The sequence below is a fragment of the Pteropus medius genome, unplaced genomic scaffold, assembly GCF_902729225.1.
Source record: "Pteropus medius unplaced genomic scaffold, Ma_sr-lr_union100, whole genome shotgun sequence".
Taxonomy (NCBI): Eukaryota; Metazoa; Chordata; class Mammalia; order Chiroptera; family Pteropodidae; genus Pteropus; species Pteropus medius.
In genome coordinates, this window is record NW_024349803.1 from 1,735,807 (window position 1) to 1,762,334 (window position 26,528).

Consider the following 26,528-nt stretch of genomic DNA (forward strand, 5'->3'; position numbering starts at 1 on the left):
AGAGAGTCATGCCACAAAAAGGTCCCCACGCCCATGAATTACTGCTGTGATATGAATGCTGGGAAGCAGCGTCACCTCAGCCCACCCTGTCCCATTGAAAGGCCAGTCTTTACGGCCCCCTATGCCCAGACAGGCAGACACTGTGCTGTGGGGCCCCGATCCAGCCTGGTGAAGGAAGACCTCCATGAGGTGGCCCTCATCACTTGTCTTTCTCTAGTAGGTTAACAGAAAAGACATAACAGCCAGCCCCAGAGTTTATTCAAGTGAAAGCTCTCTTTGTGCAGAAAAATACTACCTTGTGCCTAAATAGCCTGGGTGGGGAAGGGAGACATTAGCCTGTAAGGCAAAGCCGAGGGACAGTTGGGCTCCTATGTCTACAAAGTAGACAGAAGTCCTGAAATGGGGCCAAAATTGAGAGGCAGAAAAGTGGAGGAGGCTGGAGAAAGAGGAGGAGGTGCAATGTACACCGCAGGGGAAGCCAGAGCCTGCCGAAACCGAAGCCAGGGAGAAGCTTCCAGGGAGAAGCTTGAAGACTCGAAGGCTCCTGATTGCCCAGACTTTCATTTTAAGCCATTTGCATTGGTGACAGGCAAACTGCCAGCACTGCCACAAACCTTCAGCAAAGGCTTGGTTCATGTAAATGCCTTTGTTAGTGGTTTTTGTTTCCTGGTTTTGGGGGGTGGGGGTGGGGATTGGGGGTGGTCGAGAAATATACAAATTCCTGACCTAAGTTGGCAGAGCAGAACCCAGGGGGGTGAAACATAGCAATGAGTTCAAGGTTGAGAGGAGGGTAAAGCTGACAAAGCTTCCTGGAGATTCTGGGGAGATAATGATTTCCACCACATTAGGATGGGTTGTTGATGTAAATTATACTTCACAGGATGGGGGGACAGCCCCTCTGCCTCTGAGCTACATTTGTTTTTCGTTTCCACATTGATTAAGGTTACATGATTTGTACAGTGCTGTAAAAAGAAAGAGAACTGTTGGGTTTTACTTCACAACTTAAATGCTCATTTACTACCATGTTTTATAGTGTATTATGTCACAATTCTGACACCCCCTTCTTGGAAGGTCAGAGCCTTCAACGGTAACATCCTCTGGGCAGTGGGTGGGTATGCATGCTGTAAGGAAGGATGGCTTCAGCAGCTTCAGGCCATGGTTAAGCCACCCAGGGCCACACACTTGTGCGTAGGGGCCTGATGCGTTTCGTCATGCCTGACATCAATCATGTGATTGATATGTTCATTCCTGATACAAATCACATGAAGTGAGGCATCTGCCAAGTGACAAATGAGGCCTGAGAGAAAGGGACTTACTTAGGAAGGCAAGAAAGAAGACACTAGTTCCCTTGGGCTCCACCAAGAAGGACCAACATGGCTAAGGACGATATTATTAGTTGAGGACTAAACAAACATGGAGCCAAGTGGCAACTCAGATTGACTGGCTGTGGCTTGCCTGTTGAGAAGAAATTCACAGCTGTGTCTGGTCTCAAGCAGAAAGGGTGCTATGATCAATTAATTTAGTATGGCACGGGGGTGGGAAGAAGGAGAAGAAATGTATGTGCCAAGTATTTTCCATCCCTGGCATAGACAGGAAAAAGGGTGTGTGCATTTGGTGGGAGGAATTACAGAAAATCTTCTAAGAGAAAGGTGAAATCTGAGCCCAAGGAGAGCTACCTTGTTTCAACCATTGCTAACCTCCTTGAAATGATCCTCCCAGACCTATATCTGGATGTCCTGGGACCCACCGAATTTCAAGATGAGAATTTCAAGAGGAAAAGAGTCGTCAATAGTGCAAAAGCTGTTGAGAGGTCCAAGAATATAAGGGCCAACACGATTCTCATCTGATGTGGCAACAAGACGAAGAATATTGGGGCAAAGGCTAGCCTGCAGAAAAGTAAACGGGCAGTGAGGAGAGACAGGCTGCATGGAGTTTCAAGATGCCGGGCACTGCTGGTGGTGTGGGGAAACGAGGCAGTGTAATATCAACTTTAAAAGGCTAAAAAATATCTACATGCATTATAATCTTAATTATGTTCCTATTCATAATATATGAATATATGTAGTATGCACTAAAAAATGGGAAGGAAATACATGAAAATAATGGTTAAAATGGTCATGTTTTGTTCATTCTCTTCTATATATTCTAAGATCATTTACAAATGATCATGTGTTATTTTTATCATCGGGTAAGAAGCACGGGAAATTGTTTTAGGAATAAGCTTGGTTATTTGGGGGGCGGGGACCAGTCAGAAATAGTTTGTGAAGAGAGTGACCAATCATCCCAGTTTGCCTGGGACTGAGGGGGTTTCCAGGATGTAGGGCTTTCACAGATAAAAGTGGGGAAGTCCCAGAAAAACCAGGACAAGTTGGTCACCCTAGCTGAGAGGCTGAGACCAATGTAGGATTGAAGGGAGGCGTTTTTTTTTTTTTTTTTTTTTTTGGTAGGGTGACTATTTGGAGACTATGAGGAGGACATCATTAAATAGGGGGAAGGCTGGATCTATAAGAAAGAGAAAAGAATAATCGTCAGAGTGAGGTCATACAAAAGCAGCTGGGAGCGATATCTACGCACAAGAGGAGATATGGTCTGTGACAGGGAGAGAAAGCAGGTTTCCTCTGAGACAGGAGGGCAGGAGGTGAGGGCAGACCGGCTAAAAACAAGTTTGTTGATGTTGAGAGAGTGCACACCTGGTGAAGCTGAGAAGATCCTAGAATACCTGGGGACCCTGAAGACCCTTGGAGACCCCGAGAGTGGGTACCCCATGCCCAGCCGGAGTGGATGGTGCAGCTTCCCCACTGGAGAATGGGTCTCACTGAAAGCTCTGGCACCCTCTCCCAGTTGCTACCCACCTGTAGGACCCTCTCTGGCCACCTACCTCTGCAGGAGGGCAGGGGGAAATCCCACGTGGCACTGTTCTCTGAGCCAGCGTGGCAGGTGAGCACGGCGTGGCCCTCCAGGAAGAAGCCGGGGTTGCAGCTGTAGCGTACCTTGTCGCCCAGGTTGAAGGTTGAGCCCTGCTGGACGCCATTGGGCAGCCGTCCGGGGTTCCCACACGTGTGACTGGGGAGCACTGTGAGGAGAGGGAGAAACAGGCAGTCCGTGAGCTGGGCTCGAGCCCTGACACCTTGCTTCCGAGGAGCATCTCCCAGGCACGTCTCCTCCCTGTGTCTCCTTTCTCTTGTGAGACGAAGTTGGCCTTCTCAAGGCTCAAGTAGTCCATGAATACTCAAAGAGGTCACGTGCTAAGAAGGAGCCTCACCCGCGATTTATAACTGAACATCCGGGTTTCCTGCCTTTTCTCTTGCACAGCCCTGGATGTGGAGACATCGAGATCCCTCAGGGAGATCACTTTATTCTCTTGGGTTTGGCTGCCCTGATTTGGTCGCCCACACTCCTTCTCATAAACGTCATGGAAGGGACACAGAGCATCGTGGCCTGGAGTAGGTACTGCTTAAACCCAATGTGCTTTCTTTCATGTGTGTCTGTCCTGGCAGGCAGAGGACTACTTCGGCCCAGGGGCTTTGAGGGAGTTGAAGTGGTCATTAGTGCTGGAAAAGGCAATGAGGCAGAAGACAAGAGCCTGAGTTCTGATCCAACTGACCCATTTAAAGGAGAAAATGGGGAGCCGGAGAATACTTCGTACATGTGTGACCTAAGACAAAGGCATCACAGCCAGCTGCGCATATGCTCTCGTTATCCAGAGGAAACAGTCTTGGTGAGGGTGCGAGAGCATCATGACCTACCAATCAGGAGGGAGGGAGGGAGGGGGCAGCTCCTCTGTGCCTGAGTCACTGTTCAGTCTGACCCAGCTCCCCCTATCCTACGCATTTCTTCTGAGATTTAGAACTGCCTGTGCCCTAAAGGTCATACTTCCCACCATTCTAGGATGCCCCCAAAGGGGAAGAAGAGGGGTCACAGCCAGGTCCAGACTCCTGTCAAAGTAATCCTCCGTTAATTCACCCAGTGATGATTTATCGATGATTTATTAAGGCTAGAAAAGCAGGATGGTGTTCAGTACAGACTCAAGACCGGCAGTGTTTGGGATTGCATCCTTGCCTGATGGCTTACTACCTGTGGGACCTTGAGCAAGTCTCTCGACTTCTCTGTGCCTCAGTGTCCTCATTTGTAAGATGGGATCACAATAGTACCTTCCTCCCTCACGGGGTTGTTGTGAGAATTAAATGGGTTAAGGTGTGGAAAGTTCGTAGAATGAGACTGGCATATAGTGAGTACAACACAAACTCCCAGTCCAGTGGGAGAGGTATGTGATTCAAGGTATGCTAAGTGTCATGATGGGACAGGGACCAGGCAGGAGATCCCAAATCTAGTCTGGGTTGGTCAGAGACAGCTTCCTGGAAGAAGTGACATCTATGCTGAACACTGAGAGATTGGTAAGAATTACTAGCTAGGCCAAAGGGTGCTCCAGGAAGAGGAAATATGTACAAAGGCTCTGAAACGAGAGATAACCTAGGAACCGAGGGAGCTTGGAGGGAGAGATATGAGTGCCAGCAATGAGGAATAAAGATGAAGAAGTGGCGATAGCCTGGATTCTAGAGGGCTTCCCAGACCCTTGCAGTACCCAGTTCCTGCCTACGTCACCAGGAAGACCCTGGCAGGACCCCCTCTGCCAGCCCCGATGGTCTCACAGCCCGAAGAAAGGTGTCCCTCCTTTTTCTCCTTCCCTCCTTCCAGGTGGAGACAACTTGGTGCAGAGGAAAAGGACAGACATCGGAGGCAGCTTGATCTGGGTGTGAAACCAGGTGCTGTCATGTCACTACTTTCCTCTGTGGCCTTGAGTCATGTGACCTCTCTGACCCGTAGTTTCCTCAGCTGTGAAAGGAGGACAGTGATATCCAGTGGTTGAGGAGTTTATTGACATAAATGATACATGCCTGGCACCTTGACCAGCACAAAACAGATGCTCAAAAAATGGCAGCTGTTATCATCCCACTGGACAGTAGGGCCATGAGGGCAGGGTCCTGGTCTGGTCTATGGGTGTATCCTGGGATTCTAACACAGTGCCTGGTGCTTGGAGGGACATATTTGAGGGTTCATTAATTAGTTGTTTGGGAGTTATTCATATATTAATTCCTTCGTGCAGTACAAATTTATCGTGGGTCGACTGTGCTTGGAGCTGGGACTACAGCAATGAACTAGACAAAGCAGGTCCTTGCCCTCAAGAGGCTTATGTTTTCATGAGTTATCTTAAGGAAGGAAGAGCTCTTCCTTGCCTATTCTCCACCTCTGACAAGTGAGATAACCCAAATGAAAGAATTTACCTCCATTGCCCTGTCCATTAGCCCAGCTTAGCATTTCCCATGATCTCACACTGCTGGTTTCCTTGGCGTTTTCCATGACAGGTTGCTAGCTTCCTTAGTGCTTCCCATGATCCTATGATGATGGGCTTGCTCAACATTACCCATGATCCCATGCTGCTGGCTTACTTGGAGTTTCCCATAATCCTATGCTGCTGGCTTCGTTGGCATTTCTCACGATTCTGCTGTTGGTGTCCTTAGCACCTCCCATGACCCTGTGCTGCTAGCTTGCTTGGCATTACCCATAATCCTGTGCTGTTGGCTTACTTGGAGTTTCCCACAATCCCAGCTGCTGGTTTCCTTGGCATTTCTCATGATTCTGTTGCTAGTGTCCTTGGCTTCTCCCATGATCCTGTGCTGCTGACTTATCTGGCATTTCTCACAATCCTGTGCTGCTGGCTTGCAGCAGAGGCAGTGACTGTGGTGGGCATGTGTGTGTGTGTGTGTGTGTGTGTGTGTGTGTCTGTGTGTCTGTGTGTCTGTGTGTGTGTCTGTGTGTGTGTTTGTGAGTGTCAGGGGTAGGAGGGGTGGGTCAGTTAAACATTTGGAGAAGAAAGCAAGCTAAGGTGAGGGGAGGGAACCAACCGGGGGAAATGGGCTGAGAACTGGTGTAGAACTAACGTTTCATTTTCCGCAACGAGACGCAAAGACCCAATTTAATCAAATTACTAATGTCAAATTTTTAATGAACCTACTTCTGCTTTGGGCTTTCTTCCTTCAAAATTAATGACTAGAACGTCACTATAAATAAAAGTCGATTCTTTTTAAAAAGTCACTCTCAGACGCTCACTGCTTTTTACTTAATGAGCTGTTCATAATCAGACCACTCTGACCTGGCACCTCCACTGGGAGTTGGGTGTGATGAATAGGGGCTCGTTTCCAAACCCAACACTCTTTTCATCTTGAGCTCTGCTCCTGAGAGGCCACAGAGTGAACGGAGAGAGGACAGATGTTAGGCTCAGAGAGGTCTGGATCATATCAAAGTTCATTCACCTCTAGCTGATTGATCTTGACCTGTAAACTTTACCTTTCTGGGCTTCAACTCTTTATCTAAAAATGAAGATACCTGTTTCTTCCCATGGCAAGGCTCTATTAGTTTCCTAGGGCTGTTGTAACCAAGTACCACAAACTGGCTGACATAAAACAGCAGATACTTATTGTCTCACAATTATGGAGCCTAGAAGTCCAAAATCAAGGTGTCGGCAGCACCATGATCTTTCTGAAACATGTCATGGAACCCTTCCTTGTCTCTTAGCTTTGGTATGTTTCTCACAATCTTTGGCGTTCTTTGTCTGGTAGATGTATCATCCAACCCTTCCTCTTCACGTGCATTCTCTCTCTTTCTCAGTATCCAAATTTCACTTTTTTATAAGGACACCAGTCATATTGGATCAAGACACACCTTATTGGCCTCATCTTAATTAACTTCATCATCTGCAAAGACCCTATTTCCAAGTAGGGTCACATTCACAGGTTCGAGGGGTTAAGACTTCAAAATATTTGGGGCAGGGACACAATTCAACCTATCACGGGGCTGTTGTGCAGATTAAATAAAGTTAGACTTACAACATCCACTACTGAATGCCTGGTATGTTTTGGGCCCTGGGCTACAAGTTTATTTTATTTAATCCTCAAAACCATCCCGTGGGATACCTATTATTTTTATTTTACAGATGGAAAAACCTAGGCACAGAGAGCTTAAGTAACTTGCCCAAGGCCATACAGGTAGAAAATGGAAGAGCTAGGTTGTAAATCTAAGTCTTTCTGGCTCCACTATTCAGCATTCCTAAATGGAATGTGATACTGCTTCTGATAGATACCAAGTGCCCAGCACACAGTAGGTGCTTAATAAACAAGAGTTACCTTCCTTCCTTTATTATTCTAGGCACTGTGACAAGACAAGGGGTGATTACCTGACTGTGAGATTTAATAGTCTTTTTTTTTCTCCAGTCTGATTTGCCAAGCCTGTACTTTTTAATAATGTCAAGGGCAACATTTAAAGTGTGGTCTTTTGTAATGTGTCTGATGCGCAGCTTGCTGGACAGACAGAGGAGATCGGAGATAAGCCACAAAGCAAAGCCTTTCTAAGGCACAGTGTTCTTTGATTTTTCGATTTTGCCCGTGTGTTTCCTGGCACAGATATTATAACCGTTCATGCTCTCCCGTCTATAAAACTTCCCTTTGATTGCTTACAAAATGAAGAGTGGGATATTTACATCCAACGCAGCCTGGAACAATATTATTAAAGCTGTGCCTGACATTGAACAATTCCATTGTAGATTAGCAGCGGGGAATTTTGTCCCTTCTACAAAGCCTGGCTCTTGCCAATCAACATAATATTCTCAGTGATTGTACGACAATGAAGCTCCTCTGTGGTTGGAGTGCGGCAAAAGCTACATCCTGCCTTCTTTTATTTTTAATTTGAGACTTTAGTTTCCACATTATAATAAAGAGTCGTTTATGCTCTCTGGACAAGCACCCTCCATATGTTTTGATTTCTTATCCTCCATCAAGTAACTTGTTTCATCTCCATGGCCATACGTCTGATCCAAAGTGGCGGGATGGCTGAGAAGAAGGGCTGAGGGAGAAAGATTTAGGTTATCACAACTCTGAACATGGAAAAAGGAGATGGTGCTACATCTGTGTGTGGGGTGTGTATGTGTTTAGGGTGTGTGTGCGTGCATGTGACTGAGGGGTAGTGAGTGCAGTCTTGGGGTTAAAGGAATAAAAATCACTATCTTTTGAGTACCTACGCTGTGATAGGTACTCAGAGGTACTTAGTTTATCTTTATCAAGTCCTTACTGTTTGGCCTTGTAATCATAATTTATTGCACATTCTCAGTGTCAAGTGCTTTGTATATATACCCATTCCCAAAGAGCTGTCTATACTTGCTGTCTACAATTCCCCTCCTCCCATCTGACATATTATATATTTGATACATTTATTTGTTTTTTAAGTCAGTTTATTTATTTATATTTTATACTATATATACATAATTTTTTAACATTTTATTTTTTTAACATTTTATTTTTTTATTTTAATTTTACTTTTTTATTTTCCCTCCCCCCCTCCACATTTATTTGTTTATTGTTTTTCTCACCCTGCTACATGGAAGTTGCATGAAGACAGACATTTTTTTGGTCTATTTTGCTCATTTCTGTGTCCCAATTCCTAGAATAGTGCCTAATGTATAAGAATACCTCATAAAGTTTATTGAATGACTTAATGATCATCTTTAACCCTTCCAACAACCCACTGAGAGCGATGTCATTATTTTTCCTTGCTGAAATGAGCACGATTTCCAGAAAAGTAAGGGCATTTACCCAAGGCTGCACAGTTCGCTGAGGGGTAGAACTGGGTTTCCACAGCAGTGCCTGGATGCTAAGCCCATGTATTTTCCGCTTGCACTCTACTGCCCTTGCACAGACCATCCTAATAGAGTCCATGGTGACTGGTGAACTTTAAAACATGGTCATAAGGGATTCACATTCATTCTCCTCAGGCAGGGAGAAGACAGGCAGTGGGAACCCGAGGACTGACGTCAAAATCAAATTTCCTTTCCCCTACAATTTGGCCTTGGGGCAGGCGGCATTTTGCCGGCTGCAGGGAAGGGCTTATATGTATTTAATCCTCACTCCTTCCTGTTAAAATAGGATTTATTTCAGTCCTCATAGCCACTCTTTAAGTTGGTAATTATAAACTCTATTTTACCAGAAAGAGCTAAATTTAGAGACCTAAGGGTCACAAACTTAGTAGTAGCAATAATAATAATAGTCACCTTCTGGGTAGTTAATATGAGCTGGGCACTCTACTCAGCACTTTATCTGGATTCTTCCATTTCATCTTACCCTGAAAGAGGTACTTTGGCTATCCCCATGGGATGGAGATGGGGAATGAGGAGCAGCAAGGCTAACTTTAACCTTGAGTCACACCCCAAACTGAGATGGGGGCTGGGGTCGAAACTGGAGCCTTTTGACAATACTATCTATGTCCTTCACCAGGTGGTAGCTTCGATCTTGCAGGCTTCAAGCTCTGTGTTTGTTTAGCTGCTTTCTCAGCATAGAGTGGGTGCTCCGGGCCCCTTCACAGTCCCTCTCCCTGTCAGACTAGAGCATGCCCAACCCACACCCAGTTAGATCCCTCTTCGGCCCCATTCCCCAACCTTGATTAGCCAGGGCTGCACAGACATCCATCATCCCTGCACAGACATCCATCATCCCACCAGCAGAGGCCACAGAGGGGCTGTCAGTGTGAGATTCTCCCTGACAATTCATAACCACAACACCCCATGGCCTCCTCTCTTTCACCTGAGATTCTGTAGAAGCAACGCCCAAAAGGTAATAATATCCTTTAGGATATTTAGGATATATATCCTTAGGAGCCAGAACAGAGTGGCCAATGAAAATACAGGATGCCCAGTTAAATTTGAATTTCAGAGAAACACAAACACTTTTTTAGCATAAATATATATTTAGGATATATTTATATTAAAAAGATGCGCTATTTGGGATATACTTACACTAAAAAAATTTTTGTTATTTGAAATTCAGATTTAACTGGGCTTCTTGTATTTTAATTTGCCAGTTTTGGCAACCCTGCCCCATTGGGGAGTCTGCTCTACAACACTGGTTTCAGCTTCTTAAAGAACTGGGGACTTGTTTAGGAAAGAGGGAGAGCTAGCCCTGCCTCTAAGGAACACAACTTTGAACCAGAGGAAAGGCTGCAGAAGGTGAAGCTTCAGGGGTCCCCTGGGTGGGGCCTGTGGAGGTTTAGGGTACAGCAGGATTCCAGGAGGACAGGGAGCTGTGCTGCCTCTGCCCTCCTCCAGGCACTCTCTAAAGAAGCTCAGGGTGTTTTCCTGCACCAACGGGCCCGCTCCTGTTTTTGGAGACAGGTAAGTCTCCAGCTCTCCAATAAAGAGCCTTAGGCTGGAACGAGGTCCTCTGTGATGCAGCCTCTGTTGACCTCTGCAGCCCCGAGCCCTGCTGCTCCCTGCTCAGCCCTCTCTGTTGCCAATACACCTGAGCACAGGGTTCCTCCTACTTGTCTGGACACATGTGGAGAATCTCTGGTACCCTATGGGCAAACACTGCCAAATACTATCAATGTTAAGCTTAGAATAACTAAAACGCAATTGGGAGCTAGATTTGATTAATTGCAGAATGGAGCCTAGAAATGTTTTCCAAAGTATATCCATACGACATGGGTTAAGAAATAAATTCCATGAGGAAAACATTCAGTGGGTCAAGTAATTTTGAAAAATACTGCATTAATTCCCTCCTCTTGAAGAAACCAATACTCCGGAGGTTAGTTTATCTGTGAGGGTCTGCGGAACAGAAACCCATTTCACCCTACTTACTCCAGAAGCTCTGAAAAATTTGACTATTCTCTCCTCTCCCTTTTTTCCCCTCTGTGAACAAAGAAGCCCCAGGGCGCCTACTTTCTCCACTTGGCTGCCTGTCCAGAGCCCAAAGCCCCAGCACACCACACAGCCATTCTCTTCTTAAAGCAGGAGACAGTTTAACCTGCATCCCACTGGGGAAAGCACAATATTCCAAAGGCTCCTGACCCTTAGCTCCTTCTCTCTAGAAGAATTAGATGGAGGAGCATGGAAAGCAACTAAGAAGTCAGACTTCCAGACACCACCATCTCCCTATTTCTTATACCTTCTGCAAAGGATGGTGGCTACAGTGACTACAAAAAGACACTGATTACAAGGTGCATCTGAGTAGGATCTCTGTGGCAACTCCTGCTCCTCATCTTCTTCATTGTCAGCTCCACTGCTTGCTGACCACTTCTCTATGGCTGACCTTACACTGAGTCCTGTCTCATTTAATCTTCATAACGATATCTCCTCATATTACAGGTGAGGAAACTGAGGCTAAGGGAGATTAAATTGTTCACACTCACACGACTAGGAACTAGGGGAGCTGGGATGGACACCAACTTTGCAGTAGGTAGCAGAGAACACTGGTTAGGAGACTAGACGCTGGAGACAGATGGCTCTGTTACTTAACTAGCAAATTGTTTCACCTCCCTGCACCTCAGTTTCCTCATCAATAAAATGGGAGTAATAACTACACCCAGCTCAGAGAGTATTAAGTAAGATCAACCAGGCAAAGTGCATATCTCTGTCTGGCACAGAGTAAATGCTCAATAAATTTGGGATGTGACTATATATTAGTCTCTGGAGCTCCTTAGAAGATGCCAGGGCGATGTGAGAGAGTCCAGAACGGAAATAAAGAGAAGGAGCTGGGAACAGTAGCTGGAGAGAGCAGATGGGTCTCAGGAGCTGGAACATAAGAAGCCAGCCACCCTTGGCTCTGCTAGGTAGGTGGCATCGCTTAGACTCACACCACTTTTACTGAGCCAGGCAGGGGTCTGCTATTTCTAGTCTGAAAGGCCACCCCTAGATCTAATCATGAACGGTCCCACCCAGCCCCAATTAACCAGGGAAATGCAGACAACACAGAAGCCCCGAACCCTGTTTCCCCTTCACTCTTCTCCTCAGCTACCTTGTGCTGCACTGGCCCACCAGCCTCAGGAATGACAGGAAGGAATCATTCCAAGAAGTTTCCTGGAAGAAACATTCAACAGAGTCTTGGCAGAGAAGGGAGGACATTCTAGGTAGAGCTGGCGCGTGTCCAGGAGCTCACGGCCCTAGTGCGTGTTCTTGTTTTCCAGGCTTTTGCCCCCTGTGTTACTGTTCCCTAAATCCATCTGCAGTCAAAGTGCCAGCCCAGACTTTCCTCCTGACTTCACACGCCACATCTTGCTGCCTTCGGGCTTCTCCATAGAGAAGTTTTGTGAATGCTTCCAACTGATGAAGCCCAACTGAACTGCCCTTGCCGCAGACCTGCTTCTCCTCCTGGGGCCCTTGTGTCTGGGACTGGCCCATGGTCTGTCCAGCCACCTGGGCTGAAACCTCATCCGCTCTCACATCCAGTCTCTTGAGTCGGCTTCATTTCATCTCCCTATCTGTCCCCTCTACCCACCCCCACTGCTAATGCCCCAGCCTTCCCCCCGAATCTCACCTTCTTCTCAGGGACTTGGAGACAGTCCCCTCCTCTGTGTTCTGTCCTTAGACTTGCCCCAATCCGACCTATTCTCTTAACAGCCAGTGGGACCACGCTGCTTCCTTCTGAAAGCCCTTTGAGGGCTCCCCATCACCTATAGGTGGAATTCAAACTCCCTCAAATGTCACTCAAGGTCCTCCACTAATCTGGCCCCAGCCATGTCTCCAACCTTAGCCTTCACTGTCTCCCTTCACACTCGATGTCCCAGCAACACTAAACTTATATTTCTTCTAGCACAGTGTCTGTGTGTGTGCTTATCAACAGAGGCGTAGGTCTTTATAGCCATTCTATTGTGTTGGTGTTACGTGTGTATATTTTGTGTGTGTGTGTGTGTGTGTGTGTGCGCGCGTATAAATTTCTGTGTCATGTATATTTATATGTGAGAGCTCGTTGAGGATGGGGACTGAGGAAGAGCTGGGAAACCAGTGACTGGCACACTTGGGCAAGACTTGATGTTCACAGCAAAGCCGGGTTGCTGACGGCTCCAGGGAACCAAAACCTGGGAGCCAGGAGTTAGCAGTTCCCACCCCTCCCCAAATGAAACTAAGGGTGCCGCCCTTCTCTCCAGACCTGGCCTGCAGCTGTCCTGGGGAACAGGCCACGAGCACGGAGTCGAGCCTTTTGGTCACCATGGCCTAGCCTGCCATACTCGACACTCTGCCCTGGACCAGGTTCCCTGAGCCCTGGCTGGTTCTGTCTGTCTTACAGCCATGACCTGTGCTGACTTGGCATCTGTGATGACAGCAGCCTGGCTGACCCAGGAGCTTATCCCTCTCTGAGCTTTCAGCATAACAGTCTCTGCTGCCCACAAGCCTTAGAGCCTGTGGCTCTTTCTGAGATCGATGAACTTATAATCCAAGTCAGTCTGTACTATTTTGGAGTCAGAGATGTTTTGAGAAATGACGAAACACGTGGACTCTCTTCCCAGGAAGACAGATCCACAGACCCCCGATATCAGGCATGGATTCCTAGTGCATTTGCCCAGCATGGCAGAACTATCAGCCCAGCCCCAAGTTCAAAATGCAAGGGCCCTGCTGTTAAAGCTAACTGCTCCCTGAGGGAGATGGGCTGATTTCATCAACGCAGGAGCCAGCTATGGCTATGTCTAAAATTTATCAGGCTGGTCCTCATTTGCTGGGCACTTCCTAGGGATAAGATCCCAGGCTAGGTGCCTTCCATGCTCGAGAGGTAGAATAAGCTGATAGGTAAGAGTGCAAAGCCCAGCACTCAGAACCCCAGCATCACCACTTAAAGGCGAGGAGCTTCTGGCAAGCCCTTCGCTTCCCTGAGATTCAGTTTCCTCATCTAGAAAGTGAATAACTTTATAAAGTTACATGAGCTTTATACCAACCAAGGGGATAACTATCTCTTAAGGTAGCTGTGAGGACCAAGTTGGATAATCTATGCCAAACACCTAGCGTGACACCCGGCACAGAAGGAGGGCTTGTATTATCTCCTGCAACCCTTCCCCCTAGCTGTGAAGTAGGTACTTGTGTGATCCTGGGTCTACAGGTGAAGAAACTAAGACTAAACATAACTTGCCTTAAGTGCCCAACCTGGTAAGTGACACAGCCAGGACTCAAACCACAGCACCCAACCACCTTTCACAGCTGACTGACCCCAGGGTTCCTATGGAAACCTGGTGAGATGAGCTGAGGGGTTGGTGGGGGCATTGTGCAGTGTGGCACTCCTGTGGGGGATGCTGACTTAATCTGGCCACCTGAGCACCCTGATTACACATAATCGTGGTCAAACCTGGGGCAGAGCAGGGGGTCACACATAGCAGGATTATCCACAGTGGCCAAAATGTGGAAGCAATCCAAGTGTCCATCAATCAATGAGATGAGTGGATAAACAGATGATGGCATATCCATATAATAGAATACTATTCAGCCTTTAAAAAGGTAGAAAATTCTGACACATGCTGTAACATGGGTGAACCTTGACATTACACTAAGTGAAATAAGCCAGACACGAAAAGACAAATTCTGTATGATTCCAGTTATATGAGTTACCTACAGTGGTCAGAAAAATAATAGAGACAGAAAGTAGAATGGCAGTGGGGGAAGGGAGGAGTGGGATTAGCATTAGTGAGTGCAGTGTTTCAGTTGGGGAAGATGAAAAACTTCTGGAGACGGATGATGGTGATGGTTGCACAACAATGTGAATGTACTTAGTGCCACGGAAATTACACTTGAAACCGGTTAAGATGGTAAACTTGATGTCTATTTTACCATGATTAAAAATAATAAGTTTAAAAAAAGAGAAGGAAGCAAAGGTGCCCACGCGTCCCTGTGGGCCCTGCCTCGCTGACTGCCCAGGGAAGTAGAGAGGACGAACCCCAGGAAACGAACGGTCTGTGAGACCGCACTGCCCAGATCTCCATCCGCCTCCCTCCTGCCTCATTTCCAATTCCAGAATTATTTATCATCAAGGAGCTGCCGGAGATGGAATGTGAATTAGGAGCGCAGCTTGATTTTGTTTTATCTTGTTTTGCCCCGTGAGGCGCCGCCTGATTTGGCAGGGTGGGAGTGTGCCGAGCCTTGTTGTGACTTGTCGCCAGGCAAAGGCGGTGTCAGCTTCCACCAGGGAGGCCGAGTGCGGAGCACCCGGGGCCTGTGCAAAAGATGCTCATTCCAGGAAATAATTACTACGTCCCTTCAAGCTGGCCTAAAAGACAGAACACTGAGAAGCAGTGCAGTTATGCCTTCTTAATTAGTCCCCTTATTTAACCTGGGCCATTCCTAGAAAGATATCTAGAGACAGGCACGCCAGGCTTCGAATTCTTACTACACTTAGTGACGAGTGGCCTTGGGCCGGTCTCTTAATATCACTTAGCCTCGGTCTTCTCATCCGTGGAACGAGAATAGTGCAAGTATTTACATTGTGGGGTTATGGCGAGGATTGATAACATATTACATGTAAAGGGCTTGGTGCACATAGGTCCGCATTTGCGAGCTGACATTTTTATCATTTTGTTGTCATTGTCATCAGCGTTATTGTCATCGTCATCATCATCATCCTCATTTCTAAAGGGTTGTTTTGTAAATACATCAACACTATTATTAGATGAAATGAAGTACTGGGATTTGATCTTCTTTCTGTTGTCCCCCAAACAAGTATCAAACCAGTCATGCCTGGGTTTGGCGTCCTTTGGTGCCCACACCACCGGAAGGCGGGGCCGACCCCACCTTGGTATTGGTGAGTTCGCCTGCAGCCCGGGACCCTGTCTGTGTTCCTTGAAGCAAATGATACAGCAGTTAAAAACACCAGATCTGGAGTTTGCGAGGCTCAGGATAAAACCTGGCTTGACCTCCTAATGACTGTGTGATCCTGGGCCTGTCTTTCTTTTCTTTTCTTTTTCTTTTAATTGTGGTAAAATACACATAAGATCAAATTTACCCTCTTAACCATTTCTAAGTGCATAATTCCCTGGTATTTAGCGCATTCGCACTGTGCTATCCTCACCATCCATCCCTAGGACTCTTCATCTTGCAAAACTGAACCTCCACATAACCATTAACCACCGAGTCTTCCTCCCTCTTCCCCACGGCCCCTGGCAACCGCCATCCTCCTCTTGGTCTCCACGGCTTTGACTACTTATCATCACTTAGCATAATGTCCTCAAGGTTCATCCGTGTCGCAGCATACATCCGGAGACGGTGGGCCTGCTTTGTCACTTATGAAATACGGATGACAGTGCACCTTAGAGTTATTGTGAGGATGGAATCTCTATCTACTCTGTTGCTCAGATCAAAACCTAGGAATATTCCAGAATCTTTTGCTTCACCCCCACATCCAAATCATCAATCAGCCAGGCCTGCCGACCACTTCACTCCAGCTGCAGTGCCACCTTCAGGGCCCAAGCCACTAGCATCCTTCACCCCAGCTCTGCAGAAGTCTACTAACTAGACTCCCCGATTCCACTCTTGTTCCCCAAACAGCAGCCACAGTGATCTTTTCAACACGAGTCAGGGCATGTATCCCCCTTGCTGAAAACACTTCAAAGACATCTCATCTCCCTGCACACAAAACCTATACTCCTCACCTGGATCTACAGTCTCCTTGACCAACCTCTACTTGTACTATCTACTCCTTACTCACCCTGGTCCAGCCACACGGGCCCTTCTTTTTGTTCCTCAAACTCACTCAGCCAGTTCTTTCCTCAGGGCCTTTGCATGAGCTGTAAGTTCACCCTGCAACAGCTTTTTATTCTGACGTCTGCTTAACCCTCTGCTTAACTATCACCTCAGAGCAGAGAGGCCTCCGCTCACCGCCCAAATCAAAGAAGCCCGCCAGATTCTCCTCCCAGCAATGTTCTATTTTAATTCTTTGCATGGCATTTGCCACAACTGAATAGTTTTTCCTCTTTCGTTTATTGTCCGTCTCCCTCCACTAGAATATTAGCTCCATGTCTAACCGATTCACTAGTGGATACTCATGGCCTGGCACAGCGTCACTGCTCAATAACTATTTGTTGAATGAATTGACAAACGAGCAATTAGACATAACATATATAAAGCACTTCATGTAGGGCCAGGCAAGAAGTCACACTAGCTGGCAGTCATTATGATCACTGTCTTCATGATTATCACCCTGGACCTATTGCTTCAACAATCCATAAGGCCAGTCCTAGCTTTAAGATTTGAGACGAGATGACTAAAGGTCCAGGGCTTTCTGTGTCATGGTGGGTGCAAGAACTCGTCAAAGGGGCTTAGTGAGCAGGTTTCAGGCCTGCCCAGGTCTGTTGTCCAGGCTTGACTTCTGTGAATTCTGCTCTGTCCTAGCCTTCTTCCTGCTTGGGCAAAGGCACCAAGATGGCTGCTATGAGCAGGTCCAGGAAGGGCAGGGCAGGGATAGGCCAGGAACGCAATCCTGGTGAAAGGAGAGAGTAACTGGGAGACAGCTCCTCTGAGCCCACAGTGTTGAAAACTGACAGCACCCCATCAGGACTCGTACGGTTCCCCAGATCTGGGTTCCCGGCATCAGAGACACCAACCAGGCCCTGAGAGAGCCAATGAGCATATTCATTTCTCAGTGGACCTTCCAGACCTCCTGCCAGGTGCCTGCTGCTGGAGCCACTAACTCAATCGCTGTGGGTACATGTGCTGGTGCTGCTGCTATGTGCCTGCAGATACCACCCTGAAAAAATTATCAAACAGCTCTTTAAGTGATGCTTCGTGCTGGGTTTCCATGGCAACACTTTATGAAACAGCAATGGGAACTTTGGTAGGCTCTGCTCCCTTCCCCTCCTCCTTACCTGACTGCCACAGGGATCCTGGCTCCAGGAGGCTGTGCTTTGCTGAGCACTGGTTCCTCCTAGCTGGGGGAACTACGGCTTATGACTCACCCTCTCCCTGCCTCAGTTTGCTCATTTGTAAAATGAGGACAACAGCAGTATCTCATAGGATTATTATGTGAATTAAATGAGTTGATGTGTGTAAAGCACGTCTTACATGGCTAGTATGGTGAGCCGAAATTGAAGCTGGCCCTGAGAGGGCCACCCTTGGTCCCATCCCCATAATCCCCTCCCTGTGGGTGTCTGTAGGACCCATGAATATGACAGGATTTCACTCCATGATTAGATAAAAGTCATTTGGCAAAGGTGAAAGAATTTTTTTCTGCAGATGTAATTAAAGCCCAAGTCAGCTGACTTTGTGCTAATTAAAAAGGAAATGATTCTGGGTGGGTCTCACCAAATCAGGTGATCCCAAGGGTTTGACAGTCAGACTTGAAGCCGCAGAGCTTCTTCTGTTAATCCTGAAGAAGCAAGCCACCATGGTTCTAGAGCTGCAAGGAAATGAATTCTTCCAACAGTCACGTGAACTTGAGAGAGGACCCCAAGCCTGTGATAAGATCCCAGCCTCAGCTTGCACCTTGATGATAACTTTGTGAGATCCTGAGTAGAGAATCCAGTTGGATCATGCTCAAACTGCTGATCCACAGAAACTGGGAGATAATAAAGGTGTTTTAAGCTGCTATGTTTATGATAATTTGTTACGCAGCAACAGGAAGCTGATACAGTTAGTGTTTAGTAGGTGTTCACTATGACTAGTGTGACACCTCCCTGCCCACGCAGCTATCGGGGTCCTCACTGTGTTGCATTGAAACCTCCCACTTATCTCTGCCTCCCCAGCTGCCCTGTGACCTTCCAGCCCAGAGTGCAAAATGAGCCAGTGTTCGATTTTCAGGGTGACCCGGGCTGCAACATAAGATCAGATAACGTGTGCTTCCTTCTCTGTCACAATGAAATGATGCCTGGGAACAGCGTCCTGTGGATGAGGATGGAAAAGGAAAGCACCTGCTCTGATGGATATGGACGCTTTCTTTGTTTACCCTGAGCCTCGTTGGAAAATGCCAAAGAGAAGGTGTGTGGCGACGGTGTGTCCCCGCTGACTTAACTGCCTGTGTGAGGGAACATAAAAACCCCAAACTCCATGAAGGTAGGATTGCATGTGCCTCTCCCTTGCTCACTGTTCAGCACAGGGCCAGGCACAGGGGAGGCACTCAGAGGTATTTGTTAAATCACATATGAGTCATTGCCTGTCACTCTAATCAAATGTAGAATAAAACCCAATCCCCTTGCCATCACCCCAGAGGGTGGCCCTGCATGTTCTGGCCCTGCCGCCCTCTCTGTTCACATGTCCTACCTCTAGGTGACCTACTTAGTTCCAGTTTGCCCGGGACGTTTGCAGGTTTAGTACAGAAAGTCCTATGTCCTGGGAATTCCTGGGTCAGGGCATAGTGGCACAATTGGTCACCTTGCCCTCTCTCTCCCCAAACTCCTCGTGCCCCTGATTTCTGCCACACAGGCTTTCAGGCAGCTCCTCAAACGTGCCAAGCTGAGCCACCAAAGTGGACCTCATTCACATCATTTAGGTGTCTACTCAAATGTCAGCTCCTCAAAGAAGCCCTCTTAGACTGTCCCGACCAGAACAATTCAACTCACTGCTCCCTTTCCCTGGCCTTGCTTTTGTTTCTGTATGCCACCTATCCCCATCTGAAATTAGATTTTTTACATGACCCTACAAGTCCACCTCCATAAGGACAGCGACTGTCCTGTTCACTGCTGGGTCTTAGCACCTAGGACACATGTCGAATGAATGAATAAAGCCTTATCTTCTACCTGGAGTTTTGACCCCTTTCCAAAGCCTGGTCCTCACATGACAGCAGCCCTCTGGGTCTCAGGAGGTGGGCCGCCTACCCCCGCCCCTGTCCCAGGCCACTTCTGTTGTCCCTGGTGCTCCCAGTGTTGTACCATCCTGTCCGCCGTCCTCCACCCAGAGCTAGGCCCCACCTCTATCCCTTCCTTCTCCTTAGTTTAGGTAAGACTCCCAGGGAGCCCTAGGACGAATCCCAGGATGGGCCTCATGTCCACCTCCTCTGTGTGAAACTGTCTTTCCTTTGTCAGGTTTGAGGAGTCTCATATCTGCTCTGCCTCTGGCATCCCTCACTCAGTTACTCAACACACAGGGTCCACGGGAGCCGGATCCCCTCACACACACATCATCAGACCACTGACTCGGAACCTCGGTGCTCTCTGGCAGCCGTTTCTTCCTAATTATTCATTTACTTATTTTATAACTCTAAGGAGCAGCCCGTGCCAGGCATCAGGGATAGGGGCAGGGATCAGATGCAGACCAGCCTTCAAGAGGCCTGTGGCCTTGTAGGGGAGACAGATGTGTGAGCAAACAATTACAGGAAGACCAGGGGTGCTAGTATGGCAGTCTGCGCCGGGTGCCATGGTGGCCCGGGGGCCACGTGCACTTCCCATGAAAACAGAAACTCTCATTTGCCAACCTTTCTAAGCTCGGGAATCAGACGCTTCCTCTCCCAGCAAATAGGATTCCTCCGGAAGATGAGCGTTTTGCAGTTCTTTCTTTGTGTTTTGCAGAAGTCTATGCACATGATTTGCTTAGAAAGCACTCACTGATGGGAAACCAATCTGGTTTGCAGGGGACTCTGGAATTAGTGAGATATTGGGAGGCAGCACTCCAGGGAGCACGGCTCGGGGGCGGGGATGGGGGAAGGTTTTGGAGTAGGGCCATACCTCACATCTGTTTTCTGATCCTCATACTGACTCAGACGACCCTGGGTCAGAGGTCTTGATCCCATCTGTTATCCTCTCCTGTTCTCAGCTAGCACTGAACCCTGAACTAAATCCAGTCCCCCAGGGTGACAGCGCATCAGCCCTCCCCCTCCCAATCCTCACTGGCCAACTGGAGTTCTCCTTTCAAAGGAGAGAGCACCCAGAACTCCATGGCCTGGAGAATCTCCCTGCCTGTTCTCACTCGCTGTCTCAGATGTATTAGGGCAGGTTTGGGAATCTGTAGCTATGCTCCTGGGCAACTTCATAGGGTCTGCAGTCTGGCCACTTCCCCCAGTTCAAGTTCAGCCTGGTTCCAAACCTCACCCTTTCCCTACAACCTGCCACCGATGTCCCATTATGCTGTGGCGAGCTGCAGGCTGTGCTCATTGGGAAGGGGGTCTCCTAGCCTATAGTACCCTGTCCTGTTTGGAAGGCAATGGCTGCCAATATTTCAATGGGAGATGGTGGCTGTGCCACACACGTAGTGGTTCCAAGCACATTTCTGGAGTCAGACAGACCTAGGCTCCTACTTGAGCTGTGTGACCTTGACAGATACACTGCACCTCTTTCACCCTTGGGTGCTTCATCTTTCATCCTTGGGTGTCTCATCTGTGAAATGGGAGTTATTGAGACCGGGAGGTATTAAGAGGGTTAAATGAGTCAGATCATGCAAACCACTTATGACAGATCCTGGCACATAATAAGCACTCAATAAACGGCACACAGCTGCTTAGGCTGGTGAGAATGGAAGTCCTTCCAGCGAATTCATTCCGTTTGGACTAGAGAGAGGATATTCGGGCTCCTTTGTTCAGGAGCTCTGACTGCAGGGACCGGCGGCCTCACTCTCACAACTGGCATCTTCTTTGCATGTTTCCTTCCCTCGCTGCAGGGAGAGCAGATCGCCTGGAAGCAGTCTCCAGGGAGAGGAGCAGGCTTTGTAGGTGGGCAGTGTTGCTATTTGAGGGGCCTGCTCTCTCACTCGGAAAGGTTTGGGAGGGTCACATAAAGATTTAATTTGGGAAAAGCACATCTCTGCAAATGCTTTGTGGGAACCAGCCAGCTCCAGGCAGGAACCTGTCAGGTCAGCCTCGGTCCTCGCAGGGGTTTTAAGCTGGACGAACATCTGATTTACATACAACCCTGCAGGAATAGATTTATCACCACTTCTCTGCTCAAATGCTCCAACGGCTTCCCTTCTCACTCAGAGTAAATGCCAAAGTCCTTGCCACAGCCCGCAAGGCCCCACACAAACTGTTCCTTCTCCGCCTTCCTCTCTGCCACTCTCCCCTGGCATACCCCCCACTTCCTGCCTCAGGGCCTTTGCACTTGTAGTTACCTTTGCCTGTAATGGTCTTCCTCCCAAAGATGAGCAAGGTTCACTCCCTCACCTCCTTCAGGCGTTTTCTCAAATGTCAGCGTCTCAGTGAGATCTTTCCTGACCATCCTGTAACACTGCAAGTCCCATCCCCAGCCCCACCCTTCCCCATCTCCATTCCCTGCATTTTCGTTTCTCAATAGCATTTATAAGTATCTAACGTAGCCTATAGTAATTTAGTTACGATGTTTATATTCTCCAGAATGTAAGCTCAGCTAGGGAAGGGATCTCTATCTGTCCCTATCCTTAGCACACAGAGGTGACAATTAATATCCACCTGCCCTCTTCTGCCTTCCTCACCCTGGCTCCCAGAGTGGTCCCTCAGAAGCAACCCTGACCATAACACTCTCCTCTTAAAGCCCCGTATTGAGCCCCTCACCCAACCATCTGCGCTGCACCCAAGCCTTCCCAAGACAGGGAAAGCCACGTCTGTGAAAAAGTAATGTCATTATTTGATGGACTTTCTTCTTCATCCTTGGGGGACCTTCAAGATAGAGGCCAAACTCCCCTGCAGGGCCCATGGCTTGCCTTCGCCTTACACTCCCAAGCTGGGAGCAATGGACTGCCATGCTGCTCCCTCTCAGAGGCTGTTCTCTCTATCTTCTGTTTTTTTGATGTTGGTGCTGCTCATTCTGCCTGAACCACCCTCCCTGATCTCTCTGACCCTCCCTATCCTGGAAAACTCCTATTCAGCCTTCGAAACTCTGTCACTTCATGCGTGACTCAGTTGTCAGCTTGTTGAGACATTCTCCCTGTGCTCAGGCTGAGTTCAGCGGCTCTGTTCTGAGCACATCTCTCTCGGAGCACCTGCCATCTGTTTATGGGAGAGGAAGAGATGAGCCCAGAATTATACCAAAGGGCACCAGGAACCTGGAATGTGAAACCCTTGAAGAATCTAGAACCTTTGGTATTGACCGGTTGCACCTGTCTTCCCACTGCATTGGAGCTTCTGCACTGTGCCCACTGAATCTACAGGGAGCTTTAAAACACTGATGTCTGGCTTCTACTCCCAAACACTAATTTACTGGTTCAGAGATTAGGTCTGAACATGGGTGTTTATGCGTTTTATCTTTTTCTTTCTTTTTTTTCCCTCTTTTTTCTTTTTTTAACAGCTTTGTTGTGGTATAATTGACACACAGTAAAATGCACATATTGAAAGTGCACACTGTGGTCAATTTTAACCTAGGTATATTCCTGCTAAATAATGATCAACATCAGAATAATGAAGGTTATTATTATTGACCCTTGAGAGTGCCCTGTCACCCACTGTAGTCTCTCTCTACTCCTCTCTATACCCTCCCCAGGCAACCACTCGTCTGTTTTCTCTCACTCTAAATCACTTGACAATTTCTAGAATTTCATGTAAATGGAATCATACAGTCTTTTTTTGCCTGGCTTCTTTCACTCAGGACAATTCACTTGAGATTCATCCATGTTGTGTCTCTCCGCAGTTTCTTCTTGTTTATTGCTGAGTAGTATTCCATGGGAAGGAAATACCAAAGTTTGCTTATCCCTTCACCTGCTGATGAGCATTCGTATTATTTTCAGTTTGCGGTTCTCACAAATAAAACTGCTATAGACATTTGGGCACAAGTTTTTGTGTAGACATATGCTTTTATTTTTCTTGGGGTGACACCTGGGAGTGGAATGGCTGGGTCATATAATAGATGTATGTTTAACTTTTTTAGACACTGCTGAACATTTTTTCCAAGGTAGTTGTACCATTTTGCACTCTCACCCGCAGAGTGTGAGAGTCTCGAGAAGCATGGGGATTTAAAAAACTCTCCCTAGGTGGTTCTAACGTGCAGCTGAGTTTTAGAACAACTGCTCTAAGGAGATCAAAAAGATCTTTGAGACTGAAGTGGTACCATGCAGTGATCGAGAGATGGCTCTGGAGCAAGACTGCCTGGTTCAAATTCCAGCTCTGCCACTAACTAGATGTGGCTCTTTCTATGCCTGATTTGTTCATTTACAAAATGGGATGATAACAACAGCACCTGCCTCACAGGGTTACTGTGAAGATGTCCATGTAATGTGCTTAAAACAGACTCTGGTATGCGGTTAGCAGCTCATAAATATCTGCAGTTACCTTTTACTCTTTGCACTTCTGGTACCTAGTACAACTTTCCTGGCATATGTTGGGCCCTCTAGAATGACTGCTAGACAGATAAATAAGCTCCTGGAGCTGGTCAATAGCAAAGGTTCTAGATTCTTCAAGGCTCTCACATCCCAGGTTCCTGACGTCCTTTGATATAATTCCAGACTCACCACTTTCACTCTCATCAAGACTTCTGCTTTTCTGTTTTCATTCCTGAAAACAGAGACCCAAGTGTCCTCTCTCCTCTGGCCCTACCCAGGGGGACTGATACATGAACCCCTCTCTTCATATCAAAGCCTCTCCTCCCAGCTCCCAGAAGCCATGCGGGTAGAGCAGGGGCTTCCTGGGCTCCAGTGGGGGAGGGCCAGTGAACTGCAGCCCCGGGGGTTCAGGTTCCAGCACCAGGTTATTACATCCTTGTTCTGCCCTGAACTAGCTGGGTGACCATGGGCAGGTCATCGAATCTCTTTATTATGTTCAGTTTCTCATTTATAAAACAGTGATCCTCATTGGTTTGTGAAGGACGGAATGAGAACTTGGCATCTAACACGTTCAGCCCTGTGACAAATGTACATGGAAAGCACTTAGGAAACATTCATTTTTATTCTTTACACCTTCAAGGGACAGAGGCAGAAGGCCGCTTGGCCCTGGCACCTGTGCAGGGGCTTCTGTCCCTCTCGGTCACCTTTACTCAGCCAGCTTTCCTTTGGAAAGCCTTGTGGAGCTTGAATCAAAGTCACCCAGGATGGAGTCAGAATTTTGGCCACTCATTCTCTTCCCCTTGACCATGGAGCGACAGGCCCCCTGCTTCCCATTTCCAACAGAAGGCCTCTTGGGAAGAGGGCTGAGAGAAAGCTCTGGCCTATGGTGCTGTGCCCTACCTGATTTGTGAAGCCTCATCAGAGCCTGTCAACCTGGCTTTAGCACCGTCTGCCTTGAAATTATGCTCTTGAAGGACAAATGCCTGCCATGCTTAGTCCCATAAACACAGAGTCTTCAGGAGAATGCTTAAGGTTCTCATTGAAAGATATTCTGGGGTACAGAGTAGCTCCTGATTCTCAACTTGCCCCAGTCAAGGCCTGGGGTTAAGAGTGAGAGTCAAAGGATTCCCCTGTGCCTAAGTTGAGGCTGGGCGCTATCAGAAAGTGCTGGATAACTGCATTTAATGTCACACCAACATGAGACATCTAGGCACACCAATCCTCCAAAAAACACTTCCTGTTCACTAGTTTATTAAATGAGGGCATTAAACAGCGGGCATAATTTGCAGGGCCCAGAGCAAACTGAAAACCCAGGGCCTCTTGTTCAAAAATGCTTAAGAATTTCAAGGTAGAAGCAGCAGAGCAGGAAACCTCGTGTGACTGCAGAGGTCATATGCCCACAAAGCAGGTCCTGAATGCAGGGAGCTACATTAAAGGCACATCCTCTCCATGAACCATGGAGCAACAGAATGAAGGTTGGGTTAAGGGGGATAGGGAGAGCAGTGCTTGCCTTCAGGAATTCTCAGTCTAATGAGGGATGCAGAGAGACATCAGCAAGTAAGTATGGCACAGAGCGATAGGTCCAGCGGCGGAGGCATGATGGGGTGGGGGGCATGAACACGAAAGAAGCAGCGATCCTGCTCTGCTGAGGCAAAAGGGAGGTCAAGGTTGGCTTCCAGGAAGAAATGACTCAAGATCTGAATTTTATAGACAAGAAACCTACGAGGCTCCTTGAATGTCCAGGGAGTTTGCTGGTCCATGGAATCCAGCCTCAAGCTCTGGTCTCGACCCCAGATTCCAGCCAACCTGCTAGCAGGAAAGCTTTCTCAATCACTATTCTAGGCCAACCCTGGTCCCACCTGCCCATCTCCAACCATGGCCATGTAAGTTTTGTGCCCTCATGGCTGCAAACCCTTGAAAGCCCAGTGGATACAAAGGGTACCTTTTGGCCAGGCCATAATTCCTAATTATGCTGAGGCTGAGCTCCAAACCACCTGTGCTAGGAGGCTGGCATGTCAGGGAGACACTCGGCTAGCGAGGAAACCTGGCTGACCACTCGACATCTCTAGTTCTGTGAGGTCCAGTTCTTGGGCATAAGCGGCGACTTTTAGGAAGTGCCGAAAAATCTTTATTTTATTGGGAAAAATCTTTCCCCAAAATAGAGCTAACTGCCTCGGGTGGTAATGGAAGTGAAAAGTGAGGGAGTCTAAGAAAGTAATGGTGTTTAGCTCGAAAATAGAAGCTGTGGGCGAATTAAGAAGTGGATGTTGAATTCGATGGTGGCTCTGATTTGCGAGTGTTTGAAAACAAGAAAAAGATGATTTATGAAATCGTTTCCACAAGTGCTTCAGCCAGGGCAAAAATTGCTCATTGAGCGGGAATGAATACTTCGGTGACAGCTGAAAAGGCGGTGGAGAGAATTGTGAGACTTTGCCTGGGGAACCCACGATTCTCCTCCAGGGAAAGGCGCTTGGAGTACAACTGGGAGCCCCTTAAACATTTCCATGAAGGGCCAGGTGGAGGGGGCAGTACTGTGGCTGCCCAACTAACTGACCTTTAAGCACAAGGAAAGGTTTAAACTTTTTGCAAA

The 26,528-nt window shown here is 47.6% G+C and overlaps 1 protein-coding gene across 7 annotated transcripts in view; it reads right to left on the reverse strand.

Moving 5' to 3' along the window:
- Positions 1-26,528, reverse strand: part of CSMD2 (CUB and Sushi multiple domains 2) — a 545,384-nt gene that overhangs the window by 360,029 nt on the left and 158,827 nt on the right. For all 7 annotated transcript variants that reach the window (XM_039837029.1, XM_039837028.1, XM_039837026.1 and 4 more), the window contains exon 4: positions 2,879-3,073. In XM_039837029.1, the coding sequence (XP_039692963.1) occupies positions 2,879-3,073 (195 nt within the window). The remainder of the gene's footprint in view (positions 1-2,878; positions 3,074-26,528) is intronic.